This window comes from Rhinoderma darwinii, chromosome 1 (genome assembly GCF_050947455.1).
Source record: "Rhinoderma darwinii isolate aRhiDar2 chromosome 1, aRhiDar2.hap1, whole genome shotgun sequence".
Lineage (NCBI taxonomy): Eukaryota > Metazoa > Chordata > Amphibia > Anura > Rhinodermatidae > Rhinoderma > Rhinoderma darwinii.
Genome location: NC_134687.1, coordinates 366,031,051 through 366,051,572, shown reverse-complemented (window position 1 = coordinate 366,051,572; position 20,522 = coordinate 366,031,051). Strand labels below are relative to the sequence as shown.

Here is a 20,522-nt window from a genome sequence, read left to right as displayed (position 1 = left end):
AAATATATTTTACGCCTGTGTAGCATGTGTTACTTCTTGTAGTTGACACACATCTGCTAGTACTGGAGGCTTTCATCAAGAGGGGTTTAGAAAAATTTTGCAAAATCAAACTTATAGTATATTACCATTTATAATGCTAGATATTATATACTATAGACACATTGTAACCCACGCTTACTTACATCCAGGAATATTTCCAGAACACGATCACATTAAAATGCAACAATGCTCATATTTGCAATCAGTTAGTAACACCATCTATCAACATCACGGGTTTTGGCCTGTATTTTACATTGGCATTATAAAGAAAGAACCAAATGCACTAAAACCTGCATGATAGTAAAGAACAAAAGTTATTGTAATACATCTACATGGAGTAGAGCTGATATGATGGAGCTTGTGCTGGGTTCAGCTACAGGAATTTTATACAAGACTGAGTTGACCCATTGGGAAGAGATGAAGCTTCTAAACTCCAATGCCAAATCTGTACCAGGATCCCCCCCAACCACCTGCCATAGTGTTCAATGACATCACACTGCATTGGAAAAGGGAGGTTCACACTCCATCATGAAAGGGAGGTATTTATTTGTATTAATGGGACGATCATAAGACCCTCATAACTTTGCACTGCCCCTTTAAAAATTTGCTGTTCTCTTATCTGGCGGAGGGGCAATTGGGTCTCAAGCAGCAGTGCCTGAAAGCAATTGCACCCTATGCGCCCCCTCTGCACATCAAATACAAGTCAGCAGCATGTTGTAAATAGTAGATGACCTACTGTAAGCACTTGTTATATTATTGTTTTAAAACTTGACTAATAATAATAATAAGAAGAAGAAGAAGAAGAAGAAACAAAACAGAAAATGAATTCACTGAATAATTCAATATTTGAAATGAGCTAGTCCCTAAAGTCCCTGTATGCTGCTCTTTATTATCATTGACAAGTAGAAACATATTTCTGAAACCTATTACTTATTCATTATATAGCGTAACCGTACTGACATGTCTTTCGAAAACCATGTGCTGCAGAAAACGAAAACAAATTCCCAGTTACACGCGGTTATAAGTTTATCATGTCATAAATTACGACAAGGTTGCAACATATACACATGACATTCATATTTCCCTGGAAAAGAAGTCAATGAAGAAAAATGGTATAGGTCTTGAAAGAAATTATTAGCATCCATCAAAGGATCTGGCCTTTATTGTTTGCTACTCTCGTAGGAATTAAGGTCCAGAAAGTGGAAACGTTTAACCCCTTCTCCCTATCAGAATTTCAATGTAGTGGAACTCACTACCTACATCATTACTTACCAAATAACATCATAGTACAAAAACCACTGGGTTGTAAACTAAACAACCAACCAGACTTCTGTGTTGATGTGTCATACATTCTGGTCATTATAATGAGCGTTCAATTCAACATGTCAAAAGACTCTGTTTGTCATAGGTAAGGAAATGATAAAAAGTGCATCATGTTATAAATAATGAGTCGCTTTACTCTGCAGCAGGTCCAACAAATCATACTAAGTGGGGCTATGACCTTAACACTGAGTTGTCAGGAGAGTAGTCCTACTGCTCTAAAGAGGTAGACTTCTGCAAGCAGGAACACACATTACTTGCACATCCGTAGGGAAAACACTGCAGTCTAGCAAAATAAGCCATAATTCATCTTCACAAAGACACCTCAAGCAATAAGAACTTGGTAAACATCCAGTACACATATCATCTAAAGCAAGCCTGTCAAAGTCGAATGTCACAGGAACATAATAAGTGGGAAAACTCCCAATTGTGTTTATACTTGGAAACAATTCCAATGTATTTAGTGGGTTAACAAAAAAGTTAATATATAACTGATATTTAAAGAAAACATACAAATCTCTTTCTCTCTCTCTCTCTCTCTCTCTCTCTCTCTCTATCTATAATAATGTATTACTCAGCATAATAATGTCTAGGCGCTACATTTAAAGGGACACTAAACCTTCCAGTTTTAAAAGTAGCAGATTAGCAGACACTGATCCAGCAGGTAAGGCCTTGTCCACATGGAGGAATTTGCAGGCATAAAAAAATCTGCCTTAAAATTCCTTCAGGAAATTTGAGGCAGGTTTTGACGTGCCTGCACTTTTTTGCGGCGGTTTCCGCAGCATTTTTCGCCCCCGGCTTTTGAGGTCCACAGGCAAAAAAACGCAGCTAATAATGGTTTCTCTGCCTCCCGTTGATTTCAATGGGAGGTCAGAGGCTGAACCGCAGCAAGAAAGAACATGCTAAATGCTGCCGCGGGGAAAAAAAACGCCTCCGCATCCAATTGAAATCAATAAGAGGTGGTTTAGGCCATTTTTAGTGCTGATTCCGACTCGGTCTCTACGTGAAAATCAGCGCCAAAAAACTCAGTGTGAACTGGCCCTAATGTTGGGAGATTTAGGCTCAGAAACCTGTAAAATTCAGAAAAGGGTCAGATTGTCATACCAGAGTATCTCCAGTGAGCATAGGCTCTGACACAATATAGGGCCACTAAATCAACTATCAGCAGTGGGCCAAAACCAGTCATTGTGGCGTTTATCCTGCTCCACAGGTGGCATGTCAGCCTGTGCAGGGCTGTGGCTTCAACAATGACAATGGGATGCCATGTTTCTTCTCTGCTTGTGATACGCTGTTCCATCTGCAGGATTGGGATCTGGCTCGACATGTGATGTCACTCGTCCTGGAACTTAAAGGGGAACTGCTCCAGTGTTTCAGTGCTAGGCTATCCCTGTGATTACTTGTGATTACCAGGCATTTGACTTGACTCCCCTGGATCCGATTTATCTGTGTACTAACCACTGGCCTGACGCTGCCTCCTAATATTGATTACTGGACCTGACTGTTACTGACCCAGATCTGTAAACCAGAAAAACTATTTATACCCGCCATTTGCAGCTCAACCCTCTATTGGGGATTTCAGATGTGTCCACTTTTGCCTTTCCATTAATTTTGGGACTCCAATTGCCCAGAATACAAATTCAATACATTATCGCGACATACTAGCGAAGCCCTTGAAAGGCTATGAGTCCCATCCCAACTACTGGGTGGCCATATATAAATACATACAGATTAAGCAACTCCAGACAGAGTACTGGGAAATCATGTTTTCATTTAAAAACTGGTTCTCGCGCCACTCATCTTGGTATGTGTGGAGCCAAGAGGAAAAGTAAGGAAGTACACGTGTATTTTGAGGACCATAACTTTGGAATCTTACCAGCAAATCCAATACCTCTTTGCGATTCGTGAAGAATGAAGAACAGGGGGTTCCTTTCGGCTCCGCACTCCACGTTAGCCTGTGCCAGTTTCAGTAATTCAAAGTATCTGCCTGCTACCCAACTGCGCCTGCACAGGAGCGCAGCTCCTTCTCTGATAAGTTTGCATGGTGTCACTGAAGTCTGTTCCCGCTATGCTGTGCTACTATGCGTGACTGTCCCTGAGATCTACCCCCATGTTCCAAATATGCTAGTAGACTGGTATCCAGGTACACTCTTGGACTTATAGTTTAATACGAAGCGTTACATTAACAGGGCCCCAGCAGAAGACAACCACATTTGGAGCTGACTTTAGAGCCAATCCCTTTCCACTAGGGTGTATTTCTTATGGGCTGATAAACAAATTACCTATTAGACCTTATTCTCTTGTATCTTTTGTGTGTGCAATGATAACAACATAAATTACAATAAAACTTAAATTGGACATACACTTGTTTTGTATACATCGAGGATGGGTCGTCAGAATAATTTCCACTGATGGGTCCAATGAACGCCATTATAACACTCATTCAGAATATTGGATTAAAACGGGCCTATAAGGCATACCTTAACTTTACAAAAAAGCTACATATACAAAATAGGTATTTGCATATAGATTACTGAATAGGGATAATTAGTAAAACTAAGCATACACAAAATATAAAAGCTAAAAGTATGATGCTGAGAAAGAAGCAAGATTTGGAGTTTCAGCACATAAAATAATAATCTTTGGGACAAATGAATCAATTTTCACTCTATATGTAGCACAGTACATGATGTTAATTGACAGTAATAATACCTGAACTTTTCCTAGACATATATAAATAATCACTATATATGAAAATTACAAAGCCGGCCAACAATTTGTCCTGTATATTGCATTATTTTTTTGTAGCTGTATTGTAAATGACATTTTGACTTGATTGCTTTTCTGTCATCTTTTACATTGTAAGGGTATGTTCACACGCTTAACAAAAAACGGAAAACAGCTCCTGATTTTCAGACGTTTTTTGAGCAACTCGCGTTTTTGGTGGCGCTTTCGTGGCGTTTTTTACGGCCGTTTTTGGAGCTGTTTTTCAATGGTCTATGAAAAACGGCTCCAAAATCATCGCAAGAAGTGTCCTGCACTTCTTTTGATGAGCCATAATTTTACGCGCCGTCTTTTGACAGCGACGCGTAAAATAAAGGCTCGTGGGAACAGAACATCGTAAAACCCATTGCAGGCAATGGGCAGATGTTTGTAGGCGTATTGGGGGCGTTTTTTCAGGCGTAATTCGAGGCGTAAAATGCCCAAATTACGTCTGAAAATAGCCCGTGTGAATATACCCTAACAGTTGTGAATCAACATGCAGCAGGCAACCATACATTTCTCATCAGCACAAAATCCCATGCAGAGCACTACGCTCATAATTTATATGTTGGTGTTAAGTTTCCCACTATTGTTGTATAACTAGGAGAATTTGACAGATATCCCGGAAGAGAGTTTTCTTGCCTGCAATAAATTGTAGACTTGTTACATAATGAATCAAATCTCAGGGACATTGTTTGACAAAGATCAATAGAATACTTAAGCTTCTGAGTACATGAAGTAGTGTTCTTTTCTGAGTAAAAAAAAAAGCTCAACTGTTGTAACCCAACTATTACTGGGCTTTAAAATAATCATATACTAGAGATTTTGGATAGCTCAATGATTTAGACCATTTTCTGACAACTGTTGACGCGTTTTAGTGACACAAATAAGCATGGCAAATACTGACCGAAGTTAGATACCTGTGGAAAGTTGATCTGCCGTGTTGGATTTTTTTCATTTTTTGTTGTTGGTGCAGTCATTGGAAAGTCGTTCATGCCAAACAACAGATCTGCATTCCATCAACAGAACCCCTGACCAAGCCACAGATCAAGGCAGAAATCAATGGGTGATTTATTGCTTCATCTTATGGTGTAGTCGTACAAAACTACAACCTTCACAGACCGTGGATGAACGACAAGTAGTTCAGAAAATGACCGTCTGACATCACTGATGTATGGCCACAGAATGCATACACATACTGTATATACACAGCCGTTATAAGGGTTCAGTAGACTACGCTAGCATTTTACAGAGTGTCCCACCCTGGATCAGATATGCTTTTAGAAGATGATTAGGGAGACTTCCAAATAAGGTCTAAATAATATATATATAATATTATTATAAAATTATTATTCAACAATAAAGTGCCTCTCACCTTGGACATGAAGACTATTTGGTTGTACTGAAGCATTAGCTATTGCAGGATACGTCTTTGAATAAGAAGCCACTGTTTGCTGGATTTGGGCTTGCTGTGGAGTTCTTTTGGGCATCATACTTAAGGGTGCATTCAGTCTCCTTGGGCTTAGATGATGAGGCGAAAATCTAAAATCAAGCAGAGATGATGTCAGTTAAAATGTAAACTTAAAAAAAAAACCACGATAAAATATCCCAGAAAAATAAATGTACCTAATACTTTATTTTACTCCTCATGGGCTAAATAAATAATGTCACTGGTTTCACCTATTTTTCATGGAAGACACCAGTATTAAGATAATCGGGGTCGATACCTGTGTGAGTACAAAAAGGTCCAGCTAGGAGGCCAATTCTCTTTGAATATTAGTGCGGTGATTGATTGTGTCCCAATGCGACCACTTTAAGGGTATGTTCACACGGCAGCGGCCGTTACGGCTGAAATTACGGGGCTGTTTTCAGGAGAAAACAGCTCCGTAATTTCAGGCGTAATGGCATGTTGAGGCGCTTTTTCGCTGCGTCAATTACGGACGTAAATGGAGCTGTTTTTCCATGGAGTCAATGGAAAACGGCTCCATTTAACGTCTGAAGAAGTGACAGGCACTTCTTTGACGCGGGCGTCTATTTACGCCCCGCTGTCACTTCTTTGACAGCGGGGCGTAAAAAAAAATGACCGTCGGAACAGAACATCGTAAGACCCATTCAAATGAATGGGCAGATGTTTGCCGACGCTATCGAGCCGCATTTTCGGACATAAATCGAGGTGGAAAATGCCCGAATTACGTCCGTAAATAAGCCGTGTGAACATACCCTAATACTGGCCGTGCATTGATATACCTGTTTCCTACAGTAATAGATGGATGCAATATAGGTAAGGTTGTGGGTGGACATAGAAAATATAAAAACTTGCATAAAGCTGAGATCAGAGCATGGATTTGTAATGCTGCTTAGGTCTACATAGTAGGTTCTGTAAACTGAAAGCTTCATGCAATGTAAAGTCAAGGACAGGCATTCTAATATTTTTGTAATTCATTATATTTGCCATAGCTGTACATAGACAATGCATATAAAAAAAAACTAATGTAGTGACCAGCCTATTTTGGGCCTTAAAGAGGCTCTGTCACCAGATTTTGCAGCCCCTATCTGCTATTGCAGCAGATCGGCGCTGCAATTTAGATTACAGTAACGTTTTTATTTTTAAAAAACGAGCATTTTTGGCCAAGTTATGACCATTTTCGTATTTATGCAAATGAGGCTTGCAAAAGTACAACTGGGCGTGTTGAAAAGTAAAAGTACAACTGGGCGTGTATTATGTGCGTACATCGGGGTGTGTTTACTACTATTACTAGCTGGGCGTTGTGTATAGAAGTGTCATCCACTTCTCTTCAGAACGCCCAGCTTCTGGCAGTGCAGCACTGTGACGTCACTCACAGGTCCTGCATCGTGTCGGCACCAGAGGCTACACTTGATTCTGCAGCAGCATCAGCATTTGCAGGTAAGTAGCTACATCGACTTACCTGCAAACGCCGATGCTGCTGCAGAATCATCTGTAGCCTCTGGTGCCGACACGATGTGCACTGCCAGAAGCTGGGCGTTGTGAAGAGAAGTGGATGACACTTCTATACACAACGCCCAGCTAGTAAAAGTAGTAAACACGCCCCGATGTACGCACATAATACACGCCCAGTTGTACTTTTACTTTTCAACACGCCCAGTTGTACTTTTGCGAGCCTCATTTGCATAAATATGAAAATGGTCATAACTTGGCCAAAAATGCTCGTTTTTAAAAAATAAAAACGTTACTGTAATCTACATTGCAGCGCCGATCTGCTGCAATAGCAGATAGGGGGTGCAAAATCTGGTGACAGAGCCTCTTTAATGACCAAGCAATTTTTTCAGCAGGACGAGTTTAATTTTTAATGGCACAATTTTGGGACACATATAACGTGTTGATGAACTTTTATTAACTTTTTTGGTGGAGAATAGAAAAGAAAACAACAATTCCATGGTATAAATGAGATAATGACTTTATCTTGCAGGTCGTTATCATTACGGCGATACCAAAGTTATATCGTTTTCTATGTTTTACTACTTTTACACAATAAAAACACTTTTTTTTTTAAGTATTTGTTTTTGTGTCGCCATATTCTAGGAAGCCATAACATTCTTATTTTTCCACCGACGTAGCTGTTTGAGGGCTTATTTTTTGCATGACAACTTTTAGTCTTTATTGGTACCATTTTATGTTTTACATACGACGTTTTGATATTTATTTTTGCACTTTTTATAAGGCGGATAAACAGAAAACTGCTCTATTTTTTTTACCGCGCTTGCAGGGTTTTTTTAAATTAGAAACCTATTTGCAGGCGTAAAAATAAAGTTTTTTTTATTTTTTTACTTGGGATTTTTTATTTTCTTATATTATAAACTTTATTCATTTTACTTTATTATGGGACTTCACTATTCGAACGTTTGATCGCATTTATAATACACTATTATGCCTGTCAGTGTAAAACTGCAGGGGTGCAGATGGGATGACAGAGGGAGACCCCTTCCACTGAAACCACTTAAATGGCGTGGTCGCTATAGACACGGCATCTAAGGGGTTGAAACAGACGAGATTGGAAGTAACTTTGATCCTGGCCTTTGACCAGCAGTCCGGCTATATTTGGACAGCCCGGCAGCCGCTCTAGCTGGCACGGGACACCCAAGGTGGGTTTATGACCCAGCGATGTGAAAAGATGGAGCTGTGGCATAAGTACCCTTAATAAACTCCGTAAAAAGGCGTATTAGCATTCATTATGGGGTTAATAATTACCATTTCTAAACTGTTGCAGAAATGTCAACTGTAATAAAAAAATATTACTAGGAACACATTTTTTTTTTTTTGAAGATTAAAAGTTTAAATTATATCACAATCCATATGCTGGGGTAGATTGAAACCTATAGAAGTAGGATCAGGAGTATACTATAGTTGCCACTCGAAACAATCTACTGTAGTTACACACATGGAAGACATTAATATGAATAACTGGACTGTTCTCAGCTTGGATGGACTTTACTATTTGTGATACTTCAAAATGAGGTGAACAAGTAAAGTCAATACAATATAATCGGATCATTCATTAACTGCAATACTGCTGTTCACCACATGGTGTTCATGGAGAACCAAAATCTATTTGCATATTAGTATATTCAGTTTTTCCCCGTATCCTTTAAATCCCTTAATTAAATACACTCTATGAAGGCACAATTCTATCAACAGAGTGTGAACTAATAAGCAGTAGGAACATTTCCAGGTTAGTAATTACTTCTGTATCATTGTATTTGAGGTCTGCCTGTGCTCTGAACTAATCCTATGATGTTCATTGCTATGCAAATTGTGTAATGCTTAAGAAACAGGAAAGAAGTAGTACCACATATGTATGAGATAAACAAGTTTACTCTTAAATTTAGTACAGAAGAAAGTGATAAGTGGTCAAGTATGTTCTAAGATCTACAACATCTAGGTACAGGCTTTTATACTGTTGCTGTCTACCCAGCAAATGTACATTAAGGCCTCATGCACATGACTGTAGCCAAGTGCACGGCCGTGACTTCCGGGTCGGCCGGGGGTGGAGTGTCATCCGCGAGCCACCTGTAAATCGCGGGCCATGCACATGGCCGCTGCCATTATTTGCTATGAGCCTGGACCCACGGTCGTGTGCATGGCCCCATAGGAATGAATAGGGCTGCAATTCTCCCATGGATTTTCAGGGGAATTGCGGCCGCAAAAGCACGTTCGGGTGCATGGGGCCTTAAGTAGGAACTACCAGCAGACATCTAGCCATCCATGCTCGGCTCACAATCGTGTTTTTGTGGACACTAATGAATGCACAATGAAACAGATTGAGACCCTGCTGCAAAAATGTCTCTTTAACATTACATTAACTCAAAAATAAACAAGAAACAAAACCAGATTGACAATGAGCATTTGATTATCAGCTAAATAACCTAATGAATGGGAGGCCACCAATCACACATATAATATGTGAAAGATAGACCACATTGGTGTACACCACCTAGGTAAGTATGCACAATTGTGGAAAGGGAGAAGGAAAGTATGTGGTCTTGTAATATATAACTTTTATTTATTTGATTAAAATAGACAATATGTAACAAAAGTTACAATTAGTGCAATTGGGTATGTGTGAGTGACCCCCAGACTCAGATACCCTGTAGGCCAAATAAACAGTGTGACATGTGTATGTCACTGGCACAGGAAACCCCAATATGAATAGCACGTGAGTGCTGTGCTACCGTGCAATTGATATGCAGCACTGTCTGAATAAGGTCCAGACAGTGCAATCTCCCACAGCGGTGCTCCCTAGTTAGAGCAGAGCAGCAATGTGGGGGATGCCATCTGGAGCTAATGCCCGACAACTCCGGACGAAGGGATACTGCAGCGGCGCCCCTGCGAGGCAGAGCTGAGGCAGCGTTGCAGGACAAGCGTCCGGAGTGTTTGGCTGCAGTTCGGATGATACAGACCCCGCAGCGGCGCTCTGCCTGGGTCAGCAGAGCGGCAGTGCGGTGGGTGCCGTCCAGAACTGCCGGGCGGCAGGGGCGAGAGATTCTCGCTGGATTGTGCCCGGCCCGTTGGACCACGGATGGATAGTCGGCTGAAGCGGTGCCCCTGCAGTGGGAACTGGGACGGCGATGCAGGAGAGACCGTCCGGTGTGGGACGCCGGAGGTTGATCTCAGGGTCCCACAGACGGCTAAAGCAGGTGAACGCCGAATCACGCACTACCGCCCGAATAGAGCCAAGCGAGGTTGCGCAAAAGTCTCGAGACCTCCCTGGCACACGTACAGGACAGCTGATAGCCTGTCCGCTTGTGGCAATGGAGTTAGCTGCGTACAAACTAATAATGTACTATGTAGCTAGAAGCCATTTTGCTGCACATTGGAATATTAAAATTAGTGAGCCCCTGACGCGCGTTTCGCCAGCATTCTGGCTTCTTCTAGGGGTCAGCTAAATAACCCATTGAGATCAATAGTATATGTTTCTATACATTTAACAAGTAAACAAACAAATACGGTTAATAATATTAGTGAAAAAATTATCTTAATCTTTTCAAGAACCCTGCACAATACATGCACTCCATCTAACCCTTCTCCCTAATAAAAAGTGTGAGCCCCCCTGAGCACATCTGATTGATTGATAAGACTCATAAAAGGTCATTATCATACAGCTCAAGAGATCAAACGGCATTAGGAGTATCTGGGTTTTGTTTGGTGGGTGCAGATGCACCTATAGACTTTACCTTGGCCCAGCAGTTCTGTTTGGTAACAGATGCCCTTTAATAAGTAGATTGATAATTAATTGTTAATTATCTTATAAGACCATGGAAAACAACCAAACAGAAAGTAATAATGTGCTGGGTATGGTGTCCAGTGTCTGTTATGTGATTCTTACCCAGAACAAATGTAATGGTACTTACATTGGTATCAACAGCCATAAAGAGTTCTGATTGGTTCAATGTTGCAGCAAGCTATCACATCCTGGTGTCATTGGTTCAAATGAATATGCAACTGCAGGAAACCACATGCTGGAGTCCAGGGCATGGATATGGATGAATAGAAGGACTGTGACAGGGACATGGTGTCCTGGATCGCAATGTTAAAAATAATTGGAAAGGCCTCTACAATGGTTTAAGGAATATAAGTTGTAACCTTGGGTCCTGTTTTTTTTTTTCTTCCTCTGCTGTGACTAAAGGGAGAATATTCAGGTTTATATCTGGCTGAAACATTGGTGTAGGAGGAAGAAAATCATTAATCTGCTATGATTTTTTTCCCCTGTTATTTAAGAGTTCTGCCATACCCTACAGAACCTTAGTGGAAGAAAGAATAGATGAGAGTATGAGAAAAAACTAATGGACAAATAGCAGGTCTTTGTAGCTTAATACAGGAGAGATATGGTCACACATTAAGTAGATGATAAAATAAAAATATAGAAGCGGAGGAGGATATTTAGGAAGACAAAGAGTGATAGGAGGGGTCTCTACCACCAAAAGTTGAATTTTTAGCTTGTGCATGGTGCATCACTTTAAATAGGGCAGTGTAAAATAGGTTTTTGTACTATATTTTACTTTTCCTATTTACTACTATTAGTAAATATTGGTACTATTAGTTAATGAGACATGGGCTGAATTACAAAGTAGGGCGCTAAGATTGCAGAGGACCAAACAGGAACCGACAAGCTGGTGTTTGGTCTGCACTACTAGGAGGGTGAAGCTTGCCACAAATCTTTGTACTCTATGTTCTGCCTTTTCTTGGGTTTGTAAGGGCTAAATTGTGAGTACAACTCTAAATCTTGGGGTAAAACATGCCTATATTTGTCTATTCTACATGCATCACATTACAAATAGTAAGTATAATATAAAATTTGCCATATGTAGGACACTATACTATGAAAAAGTGACTTAATCAAATGCAACATGTGGTGTAAGCATACTGCATAAAGTGCATAAATGTTTGGAATTTACACCGTTTTCAGTTCAAAGCCATGCGTGATTTACCACCAACTAAGTTCATTCAAACTCAGCACCGTACAAAAGGAATTTAATAAAAAATGGTAACTCATAATTCTCTCCTAGGGCAATCATTATGGCGTGACACCATCAGACAGTGGGTGTAGATCACATTACCCTATATTCCTGATTAAGAAACCAAGCACATAGGGACAAAGTACATAAAGTGGTACATGGACCGAACCACACCCAATAAAACATGGAAATATATCAATACTCTGAAACATGCAGTCACATTAGAATTAAAGTGCATTTTATTACACCACAAGGCCATATTTTAATCCATATAAGGCTTTTTGTGTGTTTATGGGAATGTCCGTTATTTGCTGTTGATGGTTTTCATTTTGTAGTCCGCTGTTCCAGTTTCAGTTGGACTGCACAATATACTAAACAAAAACAGAAGGCAGCTGGCAAGCCCATCTCTTAAGTATAAAGCAAGCCAAGTGGAACACTTAATACGAGTTAACTCAGCACTACTTGAGGGCCATTCACTGAACTGAATGTTATGTAAAAACGAAAAGCATAAATAGTTATGAATGATGAAGTATGTGACAGGACGAGCGTGCCATGGAGCAGATGTCCTGCATACACATCTTTTAATGCTCACATACATTGTACTTTTATCATTAAGTGAATACAAGGCTTTTTGAATTTGTGATTTTTTTATACTGTGATCATCATAAAAGTGACTAATTCCCAGTGGCAAAGATGCTGAGATACTGAAAGATCATTTCCCACTAAAATAAAACAAATCACCAGTAAATATCCTTCAGAGTTTCTCTTCTGCAAGTTGCTACATATTCTATTCAGACATATCTATAGATGCAAGAAATGTTGCCCAATTGTTCTCTTGATCCAACCCTTAACAACATTTCTCACCCTATTGTTTCCCCCCCGAGACTAGCGGCAATTTAGCACAATACGTCCATGGGAATAAAATGTCTGTTTGGATAAGCAACTATATTTTGTCTATGGCGATCTTAAGTTATTCAGTACATAGCAGAGCTGAGTTGGTCACAGAACTGTTTCTTTTGAGTCCAGTGATCCACATATAAACCTTTTAGGATATGTCCCTCAGTGTCAAACCGCGTCAGAAACCGCGGCAAAAAACGGCTGAAAACTACTCCCATTGATTTCAATGGGAGGCGGAGTCATTTTTTTCCCGCAACCGGAAAAAAAATGCTCGTGGGAAAAAGAATAATCATGCTCTTTCTTTAGGCATTCCGTCTCTGACCTCCCATTAACATCAATGGAAGGCAGAGAAAGCGGTTTTCGCTTCGTTTTCCCCTGCGGCCGAAAAACGCTACAAAAAAAACGGGCAAAGAGAGTGCAGGCAGGTCAAAATCTGCCTCAAAATTCCTGAAGGAATTTTGAGGTCGATTCTTCTGTGTGAACTAGGCCTTAAAGATACAGTGACTGAGCTGCAGCTCCACTATAACATGGTAGACATTGATAAAACCTTTCGGTTAGTGAATTAGGAAGAAGGAGAGGTCTGCAGCACAAACAGCTGACCTAGGAAGACGGTTTACGAAAGTTTTTTGTTTTTATTGGATGTAAGCTTTAAAGGGGTTTTCCCGTAATCGATATTTATCACCTATCCTCAGGATAGGTGATAAATATATATAATCTTAGAGATGTGACCGCTGGGATCCCGACCGATCCCAGGACTGTGCATGCATGGCCACTGCTCCATTAACTTTCTATGGGACTGCCAGAGATATCGCTCGGCAGCCCCTTAGAAATTAATGGAGTGGTGGCCGAGCATGCGCAGTATTGCTCTATTCATATGGGGCGCATAAGGACGGCCAGGTAAGCCAGTTCTCAGGATCGGTGGGGGTCCTGTGGATAGGTGATAAATATTGACTACGGGAAAACCCCTTCAAGATAGCTAAGTAGGTTTATAGGCAGTTATGTGGAAAACCATTTTTAACATATTGTGACATCACATTATGCTAGATTACCAACCCACCACTCTCCAATGCAGTCCTGTATACAATGTCCTCTGTAGGCCAACAGGTGCACACTAGGAGCCTGGACGAAGCCTCAGTAAGACACAAAACAGTCATTGCTGTCAGGGGAGGATATACTACTGTAAGAGACAGTGGCCATATTGGTGGTCAACAACCAAGCTTAACATAAATTAAGAAGCTGGTAACTAGAATATTTAACCACTTTAAAGTAGAGGTCAATGCAAGAACTAACATGTACTTGTCATTTTCTTTGGGAGGGGTGACAGGGTTCCATGTTATAAATGTCAGATAGATGCGGGTCCCACCTCTGGAACCCGCACCTATCCTTAGAACGGGGCCCCCTAAACCCTGTTCTACCTTTGCCTGTTCTCGCTGCCTTCAGGCCACTTCCTGGTTACATCGTCGGTAGTTACAAAAACAGCGTAGCTGTTTATATGGTCTGGGTTTTCCCATGAGACACATTTATGACATATCCACAGGACATGGTTCCATGTTATAAATGTCAGATAGATGTGGGTCCCACCTCTGGGACCCACACCTATCTCCAGAATGGGGCCCCCTAAACCCCGTTCTGCCGCTGTGTTGTGGCTGAATTCTGACCATGAATAATGTTACATGGTCGAGAGTTACGAAAACAGCATATCTCGCTGAGCTATGCTGCTTCCGTAAGTCCCATAGAACTGCATGGTAGTTACAGAAACAGGGTAGCTCGCATGCTACGCTGCTTACGTAATTGCCATTCACTACTATGGGAGTTACGGAAACAGCGTAGCTCAGCGAGCCACACTGTTTTCGTAACTCCCGACCATATAACCAGGAAGTGGACGGGAGGCAGTGAAAACAGACAAAGGTAGAACGGGGTTTAGGGGGCCCCGTTTTAGAGAGAGGTGCAGGTCACAGAGGTGGGACCCGCATCTATCTGACATTTATGACATATCCTGTGGATATGTCATAAATGTCTCTGATGGGAAAACCTCTTTAAATTATATGAAATACTATTTTTCTTATAATATAGTTTTTCTTGCCTTGATAACAATTCCATGTCTCACTTAACAGTTAACTTAGCTGTTAGAAGCAGAAACGGGTAGATTTCATACATTCCATTCCCATTTCATTTGCATTACATGTTCTTCTGCTTCCCTCAGCAAGCTTATGAGTAAGTCTACATTCGAACAAGATGATAATACAACATGGTGTGTTGCCAGACAAGCCTCTTTTGCTAGACTTTATCATGATTTATGAATCATGTCTTTTCATTCTGGGCTTACTCACATATGTGACTATAGAACAGTGTTGACTCAGAGAAAGAGAAACTTGGATTTCCTTTAGTCTAGCTTTGTCGCTGAATGAATCTGAATGTGTTTACTCTGAGCACTGCATATTTATTTAGATTGGTGTCTGAGAAGAAAAAAATTTGCCAACTGATTGCAGTGGCCTCCAGACAGATGGTATTAGAAAGTAAATTAATTAAACATGGAAGAAAAATCCCGCCAAGGGACATATACTTTATATACTGGAGAATACGGTCAAGAAGTCACTAAACCTCAAGATGGAACATATTGTATGGATTAACTGCACAGAGGCATTGCTCTTGCCATCCTGAATAGCATCCCATGCTGATTCATAATGTGATGATAGATAATGTAAGCCTCCTGTCTTCTTATCTCTGTTTGATGCTTTCATAGAATTTCTTTACCAACCAAGCATCTGGTTTAAGCCCGGTCGCTCACCAGGATCCCTGTCCATTGAGTTATTTACATTTTCTGACAGACTTGAAAGTTCTTGGGCTCAGGTTTGTGACATTTTCTAAGTATAAGCCACAGACCAAGATACACACTTTTCCCATTATACAAAAAAAAATTGTACTTGTACTTTCCTTTATTTTGTGTCCGGAACTTATTGTTCCAGTCTATAATTTGAGGAAGTGGTGTGGGCAGAGAAATATTACCACTTGTATTATTTGATTAGAATCGTTTCTGTGATATGTTTTTTTCTTGTACAGTGTAACACCAAAAAAGTCATACCAAAAGTCATACCAAAAAGTTGCTCATCCGTTTCATTTTTCTGCTGTCAAGTTTAGAAAATTTGAATGTATACTGCTTGCCATAGGAAACAATGTATCTTTTCTCTGGGCCATTTTCCAGACAAGTGACTCACATTTATATAACTTCACCCATGCTTAAAGGAGCCTTCTTATTTTAAACATTTAAGTTATATCCACACCTTGACAGGTGCGGATCCCGCTGTTTGCTCCGCCATTTCCATAACTCTTATAGACTTAGTCTAAAGGGTCACGCACATGTGGCGCCACCTATGTATTGAATTTTATGGTGAAAGTGACCAACGTAAATTAGTGAATGGGTATAATAGAACCCCAGTTCTCCTGATAGGTAAGGGCTCAGAGGTGGCACCTGCACCTATCAGGCATTTATGGCAAATCCTGTGGCTCATGACTCGAAACTCCTGCCGTGGGTAAAGGTCATGGTCTGAAGTAAAGAAAATGAACCATATGTTAAATGGCTGTAAATAACCAACGTTCGCATAACAGGGGGAAAAAAAGCAGTTGCAATCTGAATATATGGACCACAATCTTTATTAAATTGTGACTGATATTGTGTTGACACTACATTAATAAATGTTATCCTACAACAACAGATCCCCAACAAAACTATCCTACTCACATCCAAAAATGTATTTTTGTTCTCTATTAAACTTTACAACATGAATATACATGAAGCACCGGCAAGCAGTGTTATAGAGAAAAAACAGAGACATTTATAGCATCCAAGGTTCATATCAGGATAAGAATTGATACTGAGCAGATTTTTTAAGCAATCCTTTAACTTTTGCCAGTATACACTCTTTTATGTTAGTGGCATTTCTAGAAAAACATAGTGTAGGCAAACATCTGAAGCCAAGTAGGCACTTTTATACAAAAACTATGCACTGCCAGTCCTCCTTTTGGTTCTTAAATTAACTTAGAGAGAAGGCAAATATTTTATTTATATTCTAGGTCCATAGTCGGTGTTTGTCACTCAGAAAAGCTGGAGTTTGAATGCTTACTTTTCGTTTTCAATGCTATGATACTATATAGATATTAATAGTTGCATTGATATATTATTATTACTTTCATAAGGCTTAAAACAGCCAATCTATGAATGTCAAGAGGTGGAATTTGAAGTCTTATGTTGCTACAAACACGTTAAGACCCCTGAAAACCACTGCATATGACTCAAACTCAAATGTGAACCAAGTGATATACTATCATGCATCAACATTTCACCACTGTGTATCTATAGTATAGGTAGACTTTACTATACATTCTCACACAAATCAAGTTCAGCTTCTTGGAAATACATAGTATCAATCTCAAGCATCATGTATTAAGCTACAGAAGTTTTGCAGATGCTTAGTGCGAGCAACTACAGATGTTCTTCTACGCACAGTAAAAGACAGTGGTGCACCATGTTGCCATGTGCAACCATTTTCCATTATTTTTATTACAGCTTACTACATAGACAGCTACTTTCCCATCGCGTTTCTAAAAATATTCTTTAAGACCAAAAGAAAAATAACCTAATACTATGATAAGCCTCGCTTGAAGGAACTCTCAGGTCGAAAATGTAAAATCAGGTGTTTATATGTGTTCCTTATTTTTACATTGTGTAGTCTTTGTGCTTCTTGTTATTTGCTGTAAACATATATTTTCTATATTGTAGCATCAACTGGCTGCTATCTCCATGACTACATGATTCAACCGTATGCTATTTACCTCTCCTTATACTCTGTTCACATCGCCGTCATGGTTTTTCATTATAACAGAAACCATGACGACATTGTCAGTGTAGAGAAGTGTTTAATGTATCTATATCTATATATGTGTATATGGATGTATATGTATGTATATCTATTGTCCCATCAGGCATAGGTGTGTATTCACACATATGCCTGTGGGAAAATGCTTAGCACAGTTGGCTCCAGCTTGCTGAAGATTTCCTTTGTTTCCCTTGCCTCTTACCCTCCGGGGGGGGGGGGGGGGGGGGACCATAGACAGTGAACACATTGTATCCCCCGACACAGGAGGTTCTCAAGGCCTGCCCCCTCTACCCTGCACGTGCATGAGTATGTGATGTCGTACAGAAGTGCACAGACAGGGGTGCAGCCCTACACTTCACCTTCTTGCTTCCTGCACCACCACAGACCAACAGACCTCTTGTTCCTGCCCCACTAACCGAGGAAGGACCACATGCACCACTAAGTATCCTCCCCTCTCCATGTGCTCCCCCTATACAATAAGCATTTCCCCTGGTCATTATCCTAACCTTCTCCCCATACATTTAACCCCTCCTGGACCTTCAGAGCTTCACATCAGACCCTACCTGAATAGACGCTGGATTCCACCAAAGCAGGCTTGCTGAACTCACTCTACAGGCACTGAACAGCAACCCTTTCAGCTCACATCCACATCCCACACGCTTTCCTTACAGCCCCTTATTGTGTACAAGATTAACCCTTTAGTTACAGGGATAGTTAGAGCCAGGTGGGGAGGGGTCTCATAGATAGTGGGTATTGTATTGTATATTTATGTTTAGGTAAGTGGGTGGGTGGTATAGTGTAGTCAATAATACTGTGCCACGTGTAGTATTATTATACTTAGTACATATTAAGTTATTATATGTATTGAGGTGTACAGATACAATATTGTGAATATATATTTATGTTTAGGTAGGTGGGTGGGTGTTAGTATAGTATTGTAATATATTGTACTGGTAATGTGCCGTGTACCGTGTAGTGTCAGTATATTCAATACATATTAAGTTGTTTGTGTATTGGGGTATACTGATACTATACAGAGAATATATTTATTGTGTTCTGTGTATATTGTGTTTTATATCTAAGTGTGATTTGTATTAATAAATATTGCTTTTATTATACTATGTGTGCACGTTGTAATTCATGACACAAAACACTTAGGGGCAAAGAAGATGGTTAGCATTAATACAAAGGAAAGGTAGGAAAGCTAGGTATAACCCTAGTGACCCTAATAAAGGAGGTAGTAATAGTGGGTGACACAAGCTAGTGAACACTACGATTATACCAGCCCTTTTGCAGTCAGATACATTTTACGACGAACACAAACAACGCCCGACGGAACCCATTGATTGATATTCTGTTGTCGTGTTCGTTGTTTTGACAAGAACAAGAGCGCTGACTGTTGTGTTATTATTCCAGTCAAATATGATAGAAATGCCGACAGAGGCTCCTGACGGCAGACTTACACAGATATCAATTGGCAGGTGCACACAGCTAAGTCCTTCCCAGGCTGGGAAAACTAAACTGATAGTTAGAAACTATGTGTCGTGAACCCTGACTGAGAAATTAGGGATTTCTACATCTTCTTTATTATCCAAGCCCCATCATCACTGGTATCCTATTAGTAGCCTGCAGGGAGTTAGTTATCATTATAAAATCATATGATCCTTTTTGGATATATTTCCTTTATTGACTCCCAAAATGCACTGTTTTATTGCTATCTCTAGCACAGGCTTCAGCTGCGGCCTAGTAGAGGAAACAAGAGGATCTCTATAACGGCACCATTTTAGTTCTGGACTGGAGTGACCCTTTAAGTGTACAAGAACCTATGAATATTTTTTTATGTTCAGAATTATGCACTGTTTAATTACCTCATATATCTTTTATACTGTATAGTGATTGGACCTCTATTTTTGTGATAATATACTGTAGAGGCATAGGTAAATGATAAGGACACTATTGCCAATTGAATGTAAATCTAATAAAGGTTGATGGGGTAATCAATATTTATCACCTATCCACAGGATAGGTGATAATTATCTGATTGGTGGTGATCCTACCGCTGGGACTCTACCAATCACGAGAACATACTTACCTTTTCATCCCTGTCAGCCCCATATTAATGGAGCAGTACTGAACACGCTCGGCCACAGCTCCATTCATTTCTATGGTACTGCCGAAGATAGCGCTTCTTAAAGAAAAGTTTGAGTACAGCACTTTATCCTCAAAACTAATGGATAGAAACAACATGCCCCATTATAATAGCTTTCATACCCCACACGTATGTAGAAGTTTGCCATGTAGCCAGGTTGATGTGATATTAGTTAGTTGATGTTAGTCAGAGGTGACGTGAGAAAAAACTATTTATAAACAAAACTTTTTGACAGCGAGAAGAAAGTGCACCTTTCAGTCAGAATTATATTTCCATCATAAGAGGTTAGAATATATATCATCCCACAAAAGGGACAAGAATTCTAGTCTCCCTTTTTTTATACCCGTGACAGCAAAACTGTTTTTTTTAACTTCTAAAATGTCCTTGTGGAAAGGCATATGTTGGCCAAACCTCAAGTCTCATAAAAAAATGCCTTAGTGAACAAAAGTAACGTATAACAACATTTAAAGAACTAAAACTAAAAGTGTCGC

At 40.1% G+C, this 20,522-nt stretch overlaps 1 protein-coding gene across 1 annotated transcript in view; it reads right to left on the bottom strand.

Annotated features, from left to right (window-relative positions):
• The window catches only part of LOC142754118 (zinc finger protein GLIS3-like), a 54,348-nt gene that overhangs the window by 30,981 nt on the left and 2,845 nt on the right, over positions 1-20,522 (bottom strand). The window contains exons 2-3 of the mRNA XM_075860354.1: positions 19,975-20,109; positions 5,495-5,661 (exon numbers count right to left, since the gene is read on the bottom strand). Coding sequence (XP_075716469.1) covers positions 5,495-5,661; positions 19,975-20,109 — 302 coding nt within the window. The remainder of the gene's footprint in view (positions 1-5,494; positions 5,662-19,974; positions 20,110-20,522) is intronic.